This window comes from Callorhinus ursinus, unplaced genomic scaffold (assembly GCF_003265705.2).
Source record: "Callorhinus ursinus isolate GAN/ISIS: 27379988/994484 unplaced genomic scaffold, GSC_fseal_2.0 scaffold10, whole genome shotgun sequence".
NCBI lineage: Eukaryota > Metazoa > Chordata > Mammalia > Carnivora > Otariidae > Callorhinus > Callorhinus ursinus.
Genome location: NW_027397072.1, coordinates 19,825,453 through 19,840,895, shown reverse-complemented (window position 1 = coordinate 19,840,895; position 15,443 = coordinate 19,825,453). Strand labels below are relative to the sequence as shown.

The 15,443-nt window shown below is 48.0% G+C and overlaps 1 protein-coding gene across 11 annotated transcripts in view; it reads left to right on the top strand.

The window, feature by feature from the left end:
* ITSN2 (intersectin 2) overlaps nt 1–15,443 on the top strand; it is a 137,823-nt gene that overhangs the window by 117,672 nt on the left and 4,708 nt on the right. For all 11 annotated transcript variants that reach the window (XM_073897048.1, XM_073897043.1, XM_073897047.1 and 8 more), the window contains 7 exons: nt 4,220–4,341; nt 7,805–7,911; nt 8,842–9,025; nt 11,710–11,808; nt 13,455–13,622; nt 14,043–14,258; nt 14,821–14,942. In XM_073897048.1, coding sequence (XP_073753149.1) covers nt 4,220–4,341; nt 7,805–7,911; nt 8,842–9,025; nt 11,710–11,808; nt 13,455–13,622; nt 14,043–14,258; nt 14,821–14,942 — 1,018 coding nt within the window. The remainder of the gene's footprint in view (nt 1–4,219; nt 4,342–7,804; nt 7,912–8,841; nt 9,026–11,709; nt 11,809–13,454; nt 13,623–14,042; nt 14,259–14,820; nt 14,943–15,443) is intronic.

Sequence of the window (15,443 nt, the reverse complement as noted above, 5' to 3'; positions counted from 1 at the left end):
GGTACAATTTTTCTGTTAATCCATCAGTTTTGGAATTCTTGTACTCCAAATTTATGTGCGATGCAAACCCAGCAATTCTTTGCTTCTTTACCCAGAAGACTTAAAAGCTCTTCTGTCCTCTCACTTTTCTAGCAGGATTGTTTTCCCAGTTAGCCCTGTAGTCTCCTTCCAGAGCCTCCTCTCCTTGGCCAAACCTGGGCAGAAGCCAACTGCAACAGGAGCTTATACCAGCAGCCTGTGGGGTTGGCTTTCCTGCAGTACAGAGCAGAGGAAAGGTGAGAAACAGGTCTGGGGACCAACCCAATAGTCTACCGTTTGACAAATATTTCCTGGTCAAAACACTGTGTTAAATTTGATATTATAGAACTGTGGGAGATACAGTCCCTGACCTCCAGTGGGAGAGACAGACATACTAACTATATAGAGATGAACTACACCACTGGTTACATTGTGTAAAATGTTGAATACAGATGCAAACTAGTCTGGAAGCACAAAAAAGAGGCAGTTTGGGGGTCAGTGAGGCAGGGATGGGAAGGGTTCCCCAGAGTAGGGTCACCTGAGCTGTACAGGTTAGTAAGATGGCTCTGTGTGGATAAGAGAGCCATGGGCAGTGAATATGGCATGTACAGCACATTATGAGGACTGAGCCCGGGCCAGGGTGGCTAACAGGCAGGCTATGTGGTCAAAGGTGAGGCTGCAAATGTAGGCCATGGGTGGATTATGGAGACTCTGGAGCCCTGTGCTACTGAGCTAAGACTTTATTCTGCAAAGAGCAGAAGCCACTAAAACACTCTGTTAGGGAAGGAACATAAAGAATGTTCCAGCTGGCTTGAGCTGTTCAATAGAAAAATAACGTAAAGTCACAAATGCAGCCCATATGTAATTTAAAATTTTCCAAAAGCCACATTTTAAAAAGTAAAACATGAAATTAATTTGAATAACCTTTTTACCTAGCTCAGTATTATCCAAAATATTGCCATTTTAATAGGCAGTCAACACAAGAATTATTAATGCATCATTTTATGTTCTGGATTTTTTTGTACCAGGTCTTTGACATCTGGCGTGTGTTTTACACTTAGAGCACTTCTCTGTTTGGACTGGCCACGGTTCAGATGCTCAATAGCATTTGTGTTGCTAATGGCTAACATGTTGGACAGTGTGGGGGAGAGGACAGCAAGGAGTCCAAAGGAGGGGGTCAGTTAAGGATGCCGGCTTCAGGAAGAAACAGGATCTCCTCATCCCCTGACATAGGAAGGAAGTACAGGGGTGAGTGAGCAGGGAGATGAAGTGCAGAAGTAAGAGGACTGCCATGCCTTTATTTCTTTTCCCTGACATCAAAGGTAAGAACATCTGAAAGTGAGGGTTGGGGTCAAGTTGGAAACTTGAAGAGAATAAAAGTTTAAGAACCATTGTAATGAAATGCCAAGGGGTATGTTAGAAGTGGAGTATAAGGATAGTCCCTACATTCATCCTGATAAAAGTAATGTCATGTATGTTGCTGCCTTAGAAATGATAAAATAGGGGTGCCTGGGTGGCATAGTCGATTGAGATTCTGACCTTTGGTTTCAGCTCAGGTCATGATCTCAGGATCGTGAGATCAAGCCCCACATCAGGCTCTGCGTTCAGCACAGAGTCTGCTTGGGTTTCTCTCTCATTCTCCCTCTGCCCCTCCCCACCCTCTAAAATAAATTAATTAATTTTAAAAAATGATAAAATATCTGAGACTTTTCCTCTTATTCCAAGGTACAGAGCAGATAGGCTGATGCTTGTGGGTTTTACTGTAAATTGTTTCCCAAAGTGTGATACACATCTCCCCATGGTACACAACATGATGGCACACAAAATAGTAGCTGGGAGGACTTGTTGGTTGATTGGTTGGTTGGTTTTTTAAGCAGGCTCCACGCGTTGAGCCCAATGCAGGGCTTGAACTCATGACCCTGAGATCAAGACCTGAGCTGAGATCAAGAATCAGATGCTTAAACGACTGAGCCACTCAGGCGCCGCATAGGAGGACTTGTTTTATTCTAATGGTTATGTATTTATCTTAGTGAGTATTAGAAGAAACATAATCAGTACATAAAACCCATGATTCCCTACATATTTAAGTCCAGCATGCGTAAATTTACAGAGAAGCATTATGGAAAGCAGAGGTGGAATGTGGATGTGGCAGAAGGTGAATGGCTGAAATCTATAAACACGAGTGTAAGAGGTGCAGTCACCTCAGAAACTTAGAACCGCTTCCAATGGCTTCCATCCCAGTCAGCTGGTAACTCTGACCCGTGATCCTGGGTCGCATCACCATCAACATCTCCCCTCCAGCCCCCCTGCTACACACAACCTAGTCAGACAGGCGTCAGTATTAGCTCTATGGGGTCAGAACACCTGGCGTTCCCCCCAGCAGAACAGAACAATCCGATCCCCAGAAAAGCTGGGTAATTTTGAACATGACAGTGGCCCCATGATGTCTTCTTGAAAGCACCAAACACAACCTGCCTTATTCTATTTCTGTTTTCCTGTGAGAAGAATTTTTTTAAAGCTGTTGGCAACATATGCAGAAAATAGACCAGTTGTCTTCTTTAGAACTGTTAGCCCAAGTCTATACAAAACATATAAAACCTCAAAGGCAAGCAGAAAGAGAAACTGCCCTGAAAAGCCCAGTCTGATCCTTGCATTTTCTGCCTCTGTGGCTTTATGTGTTTGTTCCCAGTGCCACAGAAGCACATCCCCGAGCAGTGCCTCTGGATTGGCCCCCACCTGCCCCATGATGAAGGCCGGGACAGGGTTACGCCGTCCACCTGCTGCCCTTCATGGTTACCTCAGCCTCGAGGGTCATCCACGCCTCACTCAGCTTTCTGTCTCCTTCATGTTGTAGCTTGCTGGGTACCTACCTCCTCTTTCTTTTGGTCTGAGGAAGGGCTACCTGAGGTAGTCCCCTGTCACTGTGCATAAAGCAAGCCCTCAGCTACGTACCAAGCAATTCTGGAATGATGTCCCTTCACAGACTGACATTCAGTTCAGCTCCCATGTGCCTGTAAATTGATCCAAAGTGAATGCGGTACCGCTTGCCCTGATACGAGGCTGCTGGGGACTCCCCTCAAGGTCTTACGGCCACGGTGTCCCAGAACCAGTTCTTTGTTCTAGTGGGTGAAGGCAGTGGTCTTGTTGGGAACTGTTGGATCCTGGGAATTTCAGGCTTCCTAACTGTAACACTTTACTTTGAGAAATCTAGATGTTCCTCAAACATTTTTTAACAGTCAGAAATATATTCTACATATCTAACTAAAAGTGTTCACAGAACAATACTTACCAATGCTGTGCTCAAGATAGTTTGTATTTGTTTGTTTGTTTTAATGCTAAGCCTGACCCACAGTTTTAAAGATTTATTTATTTATTTATTTGAGAGAGAAAGGGGAGGGAGAGAGGGAAAGAGAGACTCTCAAGCAGACTCCTCGCTGAGGGTGGAGCCCGACGCAGGGCCCAGTCTCATGACCCTGAGATCATGACCTGAGCTGAAATCCAGAGTCGGAAGCTCAACCAGCTGAGCCACCCGGGGCCCCCTAACCCACATTTCTTTTTAAGATTTTATTTATTAGAGCACAAGCCAGGAGTTGGGACAGAGGGAGAAGAAGAAGCAGACTCCCTCCCCGCTGAGCAGGGAGCCCAATGCGGGGCTCGATCCCAGGACCCTGGAAATCATGACCTGAGCCGAAGGTAGATGCTTAACTGACTGAGCCACCAGGAGCACCCCCTTTTTTTAAGATTTTATTTGAGAGAGAGCCTAACCCACATTTTTAAAAACAAAATTGATAGAAGATTCCACGGATGGCTTGTGACCGGCAATCTGGAAAACACTGGTCTCAAGCATTTGATTGATTTAATCATGTCAGTCTCTTCAAAAATGTCCTGAAGTGATGAGAACTGCATAGATTCTTCACAAGTTCAATACAGTTCTGCTTTCTCTGAGGCCATGTCTAAAAATCCTTAATCCTGCCATTTATTTGGAAAAGAAGATAGGACGGCATTGAGATGTTCCAGGCATTGCTGTCTGCTGCCTGGGGGGTCGGGCGGCTTTCCGCAGGTGTGCGCTACTCTGCGGCCCGTCGGGCACTCTTTGGAAAGCTGCGCGGCTTTTTCAAGGCACCCAGCACATCTGCTGATAAATGTCCGTTTCCTACAAAGACGAAAAGACTGTTTTGAACCGTACCCTGTCTTTCCGTAGGGTGTGCTGATCTCCAGAGCCTGGACACCATGCAGCCAGTGGAGAGGAAGAGGCAGGGCTATATTCACGAGCTGATTCAGACTGAAGAGCGGTACGTGGACGACCTTCAGCTGGTCGTGGAGGTGAGGGCCGAGCCTGCAGGGGCGGTGGGCCTTGGTCTCAGGTGTCACCTTTGATGTGTGAATTCGCGAGTAGTGGCAGGAGCTCCCACGGCCTCAAAACGCTTTCTGTGCCCACGGGAGGGTGCCTGAAGAAGTCAAACTCCTCCCCCAGATTAGGTCATTCAGAGTGGAGAGAGCAAGAGATGTCTCCGCTGGACGTGATAGAGGCCCCATCCGGGAAGGACAAAGTCGGGGGGAAGGATGAAAGCAAACTTTATCTACCTCACATTTTCACCTGTGTTTACTGTGCTCTTCTAACACTGGGCATCTTCATAAACCCTGCAATTTCCAAAGGGGTTGTGAAACAGTGGGAGTGTTCATCTAACGATTGTATCAGTTTAGAAAACCAAATCGGACCACATTGTCAAATATCTCCCAGTTGCAATGTATTTACCGGTGGTGCTGATTAATGTTCCCAGGGACCTCTGAGCCAGTAATGGCCGTTAGAGTAACACTTAAAAATGGTTTGCGTTTGAGTAAACAAAATAAGACTTGTTTCCGTGGCTCCTAGTTCCCACTAAATGTGTCAAGGCCCTCAGATGAGAAGCCCAGTTAAATAAATAAGCCAGCGAAGAGAACACGTGTCCCCAGCAGGTGCAGCATAGGGCCTGGCCAGGACCTCGCTGGAGGCATGGAGTGGAGGCTGCATCCTTCTCCATCCACCCCCAGCAAGGCCTGCCCACCCTGCGCGCAAGCTGGGACCTCCAGACCCGGCACACTAGTCCTGCTCACAAGTACGCTCTGGCGCACTTCCCAGTTGGTGATGTCTCTCTTCCCCGCAAGGCTGTGAGTTCCTGACAGCAGGGACGTGTATCCTTCAGCCTGCATCCCCGAAACTCAGGCTGGCCCTTTGCAGGCCTTCCCATCAGCACTGAATGAATTATGTGTGTTTATGTCCGTACTTCTCTGGCCTGGAAAGTGGCCTAGAAGAAAAGCCTGTCTTATTATTAACCCCTCCGAGTATCAGCCCTGCTGCTGGTCAGATCACAGTGCTAAAAGGTTATAAATGGCTGTGGAAGTACTTGGCGGACTCCAGCGCAGAGCGTGAACAGGGGCCACATGCCTGCCCCACTCACACCAGTCACTACACCACTTGCACCTTGGCTATTCCCACCCTGCCCACCTGCCCTTGCCTGAGGAGCAAGGGGTCACGTCAGGGCCAGGGACTTAGGGCGAAAGCACTGTTCATAGGCCAGGCATTCTTATCGCCATCCCCATGGAGGTTCCCCGAGGGCCGGACCATCGTCCCCAGGGAGGTTCCCCGGGGGCCGGACCATCCTCCTCTGCTTAATCTCCCTGAGGCAAGTGAATGGAATGAATAAACAAAGGAACATCCGTTCATTGGCAGGTGAAAGAACAGACCACCAGGTGCTTTCCCTGTCCTTTCCCGGCCCCTTGGAGCAGATCCACCACTTTTCCAGGCTCGTTCCCGTCAGAGGATCCTGACATCTTCGCTCTGATTTTGGAACTGTGAAGGTTTAGAGATGTCCAGTTCTTAACACTGTTAGCTGAATTCTTTGAATCCGTGTTCAACACAACTCAGTAAATAAACAGTAACTGAAGACCTATCATGTGCAAAAAGCACTGTGCTGGAGAACAGAGGGAAAAGAGAAAGTTCCTGCCCTCAAGGAGTTCACAGTCATGTGGAGAGACAGACAGACAGCTACAGAACAGTGGGGTGGGGGCCCGGAGAGGGCTGACCACCCCTGCCACAAAGGAGAGGCAGGACAAACCAGAAGGACAAAAATGAATTTTCCACGCCAGGAAGAGGAAATAGAAGTGGGAAGGCATGTGCCAGGGAGTTAGTGTCCTGCAGGTAGTCCCATGTGGCTGGAGGGTCAAGTAGTCAGGGCCAGACTGGTGAAGTTGGCAGGGCAGACCACACAGGCGTGGTGAACCTCGAGAAGGAGTCTGCGTCTTATCATAGGGCCAGCGAATGACTTTAATAGGCTGTCGTGTCGTGTGTATCTCAGAAAGATCACACATGAGTAGGGTTGTCTCAGATAACTTCACAGTTTCCTTAAGGCTTTTAAAGTCATTCGCTAGGAATCCCAGTTGTTTAGTGGAAACCAATTAGAATCAAAAAGACTAGCGTTTTCTTTTTGGCTCCTCTGTGTTCTAGGTTTGTGACCTTGAGCAAATCACACTCTCAGCCTTTATTTCTTCATGAGTGCCCTTGGAATAATAATAGCTGAGGGGCGTCTGGCTGGCTCAGTCCACTGAGGGGCCGACTCTTGATTTCTGCTTAGGTCATGATCTCAGGGTCATGAGATCAATCCCTGCCTCGGGCTCTGCACTCAGTGTTGAGTCTGCCTAGGATTCTCTTGCTCTGCTCCTTCCCCTGACCATCTCTAAAATATAAATAAATAAATCTTTAAAAACCAATAATAATAACAGCTGATTCCGCTTGACCTGCATCATATATGAAGTTCATTCAGAACCCACCCACACCCGTGTGCACACGCACACACAGGCATGTGCAAATACATACATATCAGCTTTGTAAATCCTTCAGTGTTGCGGAAGATAGATGTAGGATATCATTTCCCCTCAGTCAGCCAGCTTCTGAAATCCACATCTGCTTGGGGGCTGTATAAGTCATCACTTTTTCTATTGCTGAACCTCTCACAAACTGCTTCCAGGACTCTGGGGTGCCCAGCCCCTCAATTCTGCAGCTTTTACGGGGTGCGGGTGCTTTATGCACGTGGTTTCATTTAACCTGCTTCATCTCCCTAGGAGGTAGGTATGAGAATCTGCTCTTATTGATGAGGCTACTGGACCTGGTCCTTAGAATTAATCCTAATAATGGCTGGCTCAGTCGGTGGAGCATGGGATTCTTGATCTCAGGGTTGTGAGTGCAAGTCCCATGTTGGGCATGGAGCCTACTTTAAAAAAAAAAAGAAAGAAAGAAAGTATTAGCCCTAAGAAGAACCCAAATAGCAAGCAGTAGGGAAATCATGCAATTTAAAATTTAGCCATCAGGGCACGTGGGTGGTTCAGTCGGTTGGGCATCTGACTCTTGGTTTCAGCTCAGGTCATGATCTCAGGGTCGTGGGATTGAGCCCTGTGTCAGGCTCCATGCTCAGCGGGGAGTCTGCTTGAGCTTCTCTCTCTCCCTCACCCTCGGCCCCTCAACCCCCCATGCTTGTAATCTTTCTCTCAAATAAATAAATTAAATTAAATTAAATTTAGCAATCAACAGTGACGAATCATCAAATTTTACTCCTGAAACCAATGTTACACTATATTAACTAACTAGAATTTAAATAAAAATGGGGGGGGGGAAGTTTAGCAATCATAAGGAGGCTTATTTAAAAACATCATGATCATATTAGTTTCAGTATGTGAAGATACTGTTTGATTCAGACCACATAGCCTGTGTATTCACACCTAAGCTAACTTATTTCTTGTGTCTTGAATTTAGGTTTTTCAGAAACGGATGGTGGAGTCAGGCTTTCTCACTGAAGGGGAAATGGCCTTGATCTTTGTAAACTGGAAAGAGCTCATCATGTCTAACACGAAGCTACTGAAGTGAGTTGTGAGCAGCACCTGCCCCTGCAGTGGACACCCCCAGCCCCCAGGATTAGGACTTCCCCACAGAACTCCCTGCAGGGCTGTTTAGCAAAGGAACTTGCAACTGTCCTCTGCTCCCTCAAGCTTTTTATTTTATTGTCATTTTAGGAAATGCCCTGTAACTGTAAAATACGTAATTATTGAAGTCAAGAAATATAACAAAGAAAATTTGATTCTTTGATTAAACAAAGAAAAAATTAAATCCTAAAATAAACAGTATATTAACATAAGATTTCAAAATATACTTGACTGTACTGGGTAGTCAGAGTAGGAGAGAAGCTGTAGCGTGTGCCCCAGACATACTGGTTGGTCTGGCAGTCTCCTCAGTCCCCGTGTGAGATCCCATTCCTTGGGCTGATTTCCCATCCCCCGCGCCTGTGAGGGCAGCCTCGGGGGGGGGGGGGGGGGGCGGTCAGCGCGCCCAGTCGGTGCTGAGTCTCTGCCCTCCTTGGGGCACAGAAGCTCTCCTGAGGACCGCGCTCACCTCTGCCCCCACACCTGGCCTCTGTGAGGCCCCTGCTCTGCTCCCTCCTTCCCCTACCGAGTGTACAAAATTCCTTTCTTCTTGGTTCAGCTGAGAACGAGTTAGAATTTTTCTAAAGGAACTTTGCTAAGAAACGAAGATGAATCCCAAACAATTGCAAGGACCTAGAGATACCCACGTGGGTAGAGTTCATTGTCTTACTCTTCTTTACTGACATTGCGCCCAGGTTGGCTTGGCCAGCAGAACGTAGGCCCCAGCTGCCGCCTCCTCCTGACTCTCCCCTCCCAGTGCCAGGTTTTTAGGTAACTCACTGGTTCTCATTACCTTTAGTTTGTGACGATGTTCATCCCTTATTTACTGACGACATTCACTAGAAACAGACAGTGAGAGTGTGTTGGTTGCAGGGCCTTGCGGGTCCGGAAGAAGACTGGAGGAGAGAAGATGCCCGTGCAGATGATCGGGGACATCCTGGCTGCCGAGCTGTCCCACATGCAGGCTTACATCCGCTTCTGTAGCTGTCAGCTTAATGGAGCAGCTCTGTTACAGCAGAAGACAGATGAAGACACGGATTTCAAGGAATTTTTAAAGGTAACTCCATTCTGGGATCATGGGCAGGCCAGCCCCGTTCCGAGCCTGGAGGTGGGGACGGACCCTGCACTGTCAGGACGCTCGGCACGGGGCAGGGCGTCCCACCACTTTCCAAGGGAAACACCAATATGGCAAAGACTATTCTGAGTGTTTGAGTTACCTTCCATGTCCAGTTGACTTTTCTTGGCACTGGGACCATGATTTTGCCCATCTATTAGGAGAGTAGTATTAAAGCCTATTAAATCAGCTACTTTATACTCCAAAAATATCTAGAATGTCACTTTATTAAATTTGTAAAATATATTAAATTTGTAAATTGTATCCATCTCATTCCAGAAAGAGTATAAAATAGCTTACTCAAATACATAAAAAGCAACAAGATAAAATAAAATGTTGTCAGTGGATGAATACGGTGGGACAAAAGGAAATGAGAGATGCGCAACATTGGGACTTAGGTCACTACATAAACGCACATGTGTGACTCTGTCCATGTGCTCCAAGTGCACCCCGATGTCCTCAAAGTGTCCAGAAACCACGGAGAAGAGGACACAATCGGCTCCATGATACCGTGGCTGCAAATTAAAAACAAGCCCTTGGTAAGAATTAACACTAGAGGGGCGCCTCCGTCGGTTAAGCGGCTGCCTTCGGCCCAGGTCATGACCCCCCGGGGTCCTGGGATCGAGCCCCGCATCGGGCTCCCTGCTCCGCGGTGGGCCTGCTTCTCCCTCTCCCTCTACTATTCCCGCTGCTTGTGCTCTCTTGCTCTCTCTATCAAATAGATAAATAAAATCTTAAAAAATAAGTAAAAATCTTTTAAAAAATAATTGGATGTTTACCTTCTAAAGCGTAAGTAAAAGATTTTTTAAATTTTCCAAATAGTAATGACAGTAGCAATGTAAGTAGGGTATATCAGCGTCATCACAACTGTAACAATAGTAAGGATAAATAAGTTTATGGTCTCATAATGAACGGCATTGTGTTGATTACATTATATTAAAAACAAAATCTAGCAATAAGCTTTGTTCTAAATGTAACTTTTTATTTATTTTTTTAAAGATTTTTTTTATTTGAGATAGAGAGAGAGCGAGAGAGCGAGAGAGAGAGAGCACATGAGCAGGGGACGGTGCGGGGGGGCCTGCGGCAGAGACAGAGGGAGAAGCAGGCTCCCCGCTGAGCAGGGAGCCCAGTGCAGGACTCAGTCCCAGGACCTCAGGATCATGACCTGAGCCGAAGGCAGACGCTTAACCAACTGAGCTACTCAGGCGCCCCTAAATGTAACTTTTTAAAAAGTCTCAGAAAATACAGAAATAAAAAGTATGAAGATTCTTGTTATAGCAACATATATAGATATATCCAAAAACAAAAGGAGGGAGCAGTTTTAATATCTCATAGTAGGAAATAGGTAAATTAAAGTAAATATGCTTTTCAGTCATTACAAATGGTCATCAAAAAATAAAAATAAAAAATGGTCATCCAAGAATACTAGCTACTTTATTCAGGTACTATATTAATAATAGGAGTAGAAGCAAGTAAGTTGTGGTCCTCAGTCTCCTGGGGCTAACAGTGCAAGGTCATGGAGACACCTCCAGTGTGATCTACCTGTCTTACCCAGTCCAGAGGTGGTGTTACAATAAAGGCATCCACAGGTTATTGTGGGGGCTCAAGAAGAATCACTGAAAAGGAGGGAAGGCGTCAAGGAAGGGGAGAGGCTAGCCAAGAAGAGGCATAATGTGAGTCTTCAGAAAGGAGTGTGAATTAAGTGACGAGAGAGCAGAAGGAACAGTAGCCAAGGCTAATACATTCATGACTGGCACATGTGGGTGCTCAGTAAATGGTAGTGATGGTTTCTACTAAAGCAGAGACAACGGGCAGGCAGAGGCAGGGGAAATCAAGAGCTATTTAGAAGACAGATTGGGGTGGAAGGTGACTCCCAGGTGTGTGGAGGGAAGGTGGGTGGGGGCAGAATGGTGCTACCAACTCAGGGACGGAGGTGGAAGAGAAGGCTTTCGTGAAGGAAGAGGAGGACTTTGGGGTATACTGAGGTACTGAGTCGGAGATCCAGGTCGGGGGAGAGTAATGCGGCCAGCCTGGAGCTCCAGAGAGGGTCTGGGTGATGCTTCAGGACTCGGCTGCACGGGGTCTCGGGCAGCACCTACGGTTATGAGCCGGTAGAGGAGAAAGAAGTGAGGATCGGGAAGGAGCCGGCTGGGAAGACAGCTGTCAGTGGTTCTGGAAGCAAAGGAGAGAGTGATGGCACAGGCACAAATCCACGTGAGAAAGAGCTGGAAAGCATCTCCTGACTTGACCAAATGAGGGGAGATACCCCTGCTGTTAATCTGATACGTCTCATTTTGAATCCTGAGTTGTTGTTGTTGTTGTTGTTTAAGATTTTATTTATTCATTCATCAGAGAGGAAGGAGAGAGAGCACAAGCAGAGGGAGTGGCAGAGGGAGAAGCAGTCTCCCTGCAGAGCAAGGAGCCCGATGTGGGGCTCGATCCCAGGACCCTGATCATGACCCAAGCCAAAGGCAGACAATTACTGAGCCACCCAGGCGCCCCTTGAATCCTGAGTTTTTAAGAGAAATGAGAAATCTAAAAGGTGGTCGACATCAGGAGTACAGTCAGTGTTTCCTTTGTTTTCCTTGAAGCTGTGATTTCCTCATGAGCCTCTCGGTTATTTGCAGAAGTTGGCATCTGACCCTCGATGTAAAGGAATGCCCCTTTCCAGCTTCCTGCTGAAGCCCATGCAGAGGATCACCCGCTACCCTCTCCTCATCAGAAGTGTGAGTGCCCTGGCTGGGACAGAGCGGGGCCATAGGGGGCCACGGAGCCCTCCCCAGCAGGCCTGTGAGAGTGCCAGCCAGCCCCACCTCACGGTCTGAGGGGCCAGGCGCCGTGTGTGCGCACGCTCATGTGAACACGCACATGCAGTCCACAGTAGGCAAATAAAAGCCATCCAGTGTCACCTGGTGACCCATCCTCCCCTCCCCCTCCCCCAGGAAACTCCCCTGTCCTCTCAGAGTCAGGAGTGTGTTTTTCTGGGCAGGGCAGTCACCCTCTAGGTCTGCAGCTGTGGAGCCTGGCTTGAGCCCAGAGTCCACTGTTAGGACAACCCTGGACTCCAATCTTTCTGCTAAGATTTGAATTCACCTACCAGCTAAACCCCTTTACCTAGATTATCTCAGGAGTCCTGACTCAGCATGTCCTAACCAGAGCTCATCACCAGCCCCTTGCCTTACCCCACCTCAGCTTGCTAACTCAACAGTCCTAAAATTCCATCCATCTGTTAACATCAGCTATGTGAGCCTCTTGAGCCAACATACCTTCTAAGGAGCAGGCGCACTTTACAAAGCATTTTTCCACAAGTTATCACGGATATGATTTTAATCATCTTACAAAGAAAAACAGCAAAAATAATATAAGACTGTTACTTTTATTGATCATCCCTTGACCGTTGGTCTCTAAGCCACGTTAACTCATTATGGACCTTATGTTACAGTTACGATACCAAACTGACCCATTAATACACAGTAATCCACAGCCCCTTACTTGAAATATTTTAAGCCAGATGTGTTTCAAAATTCAGAATGTAATTCAAATACTGTATTCTATCTGACATCACAACAAAGCCTGGATTTGTAACCAAACAGTAATATTCCTACAGTGAAATACATGAATAATCACTTTTAAGTAGAATAAATAAATACCTCTCTTCAGTTTAGGTCAGGTTTTGCCACCAAATGAATATTAAAAACACTTTAGACTTTCAGGGCTTTGTCCCATTTTGGAATTGTAAACAAAGGACTGTGGCCCCAACATGACCAGAGTCCAGGCAGGAGCCATGTGCTGATGGGGCCACTCATTTCCCAAGGGTCCACACAGGTGTGTGCCAGCCTCTCTTCTTTTGCATTTGTAGCATTGGTTTGAAGTCATTTCAGAGTGAACTCAACATGTTTTCCTACAAGCCGATGACATCATTTTATTGTATTTTTCCCGTAGCAGAGGATCCATTCCTTTCTTCAGATTCTTAAAAAAGCCCAGTGGCCCCTAGAATGTTAGAAGCCATCACCCTGCAGCAAGTGCGCACACTGGGAGAGCTGCAGCCAGTCCTGCTGCTGGGTTAAATGCACATACATGGCTTCAGTGCCTGGGGGCCGTAGGGAGGCTCCCTTCAACACAGGTACTATTACCAAGACCCTGCCAGAGAGCCACCAGCCACCCACATGTTTCAGGGCACTTGATCCATGTAGCACTTGGCACACCCTCTTGTACCCGAGTCCCCTGTCCCCCCCAAGAACTCTGGAGCCATGAGCTCCTCGAGGACAAACAGTTATCTCACTGTTGTAGAGCCGGTGCCCAGCGCGCAGCACATACAGCGGCCGGTGGGTGACGCTCTGCTTCCCAGATGACGCAGCCCACTCTTTTCCAGATTCTGGAGAACACCCTGGAGAATCACGTAGACCATTCCTCCCTAAAGCTGGCTCTTGAGCGGGCAGAGGAGCTTTGTTCCCAAGTTAATGAAGGAGTTCGGGAAAAAGAAAATTCAGACCGGCTGGAGTGGATCCAGGCGCATGTTCAGTGTGAAGGTCTTGCAGAGGTGAGGCCTGTGGGCCTGAGCTGGGTGCCACTAGGCAGGCTCTGGGTGGGGAACCGGGTTCAGGCCTCCCCTACGGTGAACAGTATATGCCTCAGCCCAGCCCCTGTGGACTCACCATCCTGCCTCTTCTTGGGGTGTCATCTCCCTTTCTTATAAAGAGAAATTGGATATTTTTGAATTCTTCGAATTCAGCTGGTAAATCCATATTCTGTGGATATGAGTAATCATTTTCATGGTGCCAGTTTGAACTCTGAAGAAAAATAAATGTGCAAGAATCTTTTGTGTCAAGATGAATGATTACAGCCACATTCCCAACTAGAAGATTCTACCACTGCACCCCTCAGGTCCAGGGCATGGGCCTCTCGAGGGGCACGGGGATGGTTTGTGCCGGGACTTACAAAGCGACAATTTCTCTTTAAGCAACTTATCTTCAACTCCCTCACCAACTGCCTGGGACCCCGGAAGCTTCTGCACAGTGGGAAATTATATAAGACCAAGAGCAATAAGGAGCTACATGGATTCCTCTTCAACGACTTTCTGCTCCTGACCTACATGGTCAAGCAGTTTGCTGTTTCCTCAGGCTCTGAGAAGCTTTTCAGCTCTAAGTCCAATGCCCAGTTCAAAATGTATAAAACGGTAAGTGTTGCGTTCCTGGCCGTGGCATCAGGAGCATAACGGGGTGTTTCTGTCACCTCGAGGACCTCCTTCCCAGCCTGAGCCTTTATCCTCGTGGGACTCTCTACACCTGTCTCCAGACGGGTCACTCCCCCTTCCTCGTGTCCCAGGGAGGAGGCCCCAGTGTGGCTGGGCCCTCACTGCCCTCTGGCAGCTGACGGCTGGATCCCAGCTGTGGATTCTGGCCTCCTCCCTGGCAAACATGCCGTGTGATCCCACCTCCGTCCACATTCAGCATCAGGTCTCTGTGAAACCGAAGCTGGAGCCGAGTGCTCAGTGTAGGAATGTGGAGGAGAGACCCTGTCCCATGAGCAGTCATGGACACTCAGAGCTCCTGTCCCCAGTTCAGTAACCTCTGATCTGCCCAAGATGTTTTCTTCCACAAAATGGACACAGTCTCTACTCGAGAAGCTCGACCCTTCTCTGCTTCTCAGCAAGGCTCTTCGGAACCAAGCTCTCCCGAGATGTAGGCGGGTGGAGGGTTCCGGCCCATCTCACAGCCTGTGTTTTGGCCTTCTTTCAGCCCATTTTCCTGAATGAAGTCTTGGTGAAACTGCCCACAGACCCTTCCAGCGATGAGCCTGTCTTCCACATTTCTCACATTGACCGGGTCTACACCCTCCGAACAGACAACATTAACGAGAGGTCAGTCCTGACCACGTGTGACCTGCCGTGAAGCCTGGACGGCTCCCTCCCATAAGCCACCTCCAGTCCAGGGTCCAGTCCGCTCATTCTGCACCCCAGGCTCTCCTAACCAGTCCTGTCTACCCTAGTCCCACTGGTCAGCCTTGGTGTGGACGTGCCGGGTTACTGCGATCACCTCAGTGTGTGGCCCTGCTCCAGTCTCTCCTCAGGATCTTCCAAAATGGGAGATCCAGCACCTTGCTTCCTACAAAATCCCCCATGCGGCAGTCCGGGCTCCTCCGCCCGGTCGCTGAGGCTGTGTGTGTGTGTGTGTGTCTGTCTGTCTGTCTGTCTGTCTGTGTCTGTCTGTGTGTCTGTGTGTGTGTCTGTGTGTCTGTGTCTGTGTCTGTGTGTCTGTGTCTGTGTGTGTCTGTGTGTGTGTGTCTGTGTCTGTGTGTGTCTGCGTCTGTGTGTGTGTGTGTCTGTGTGTCTGTGTGTGTGTGTCTGTGTGTGTCTGTGTGT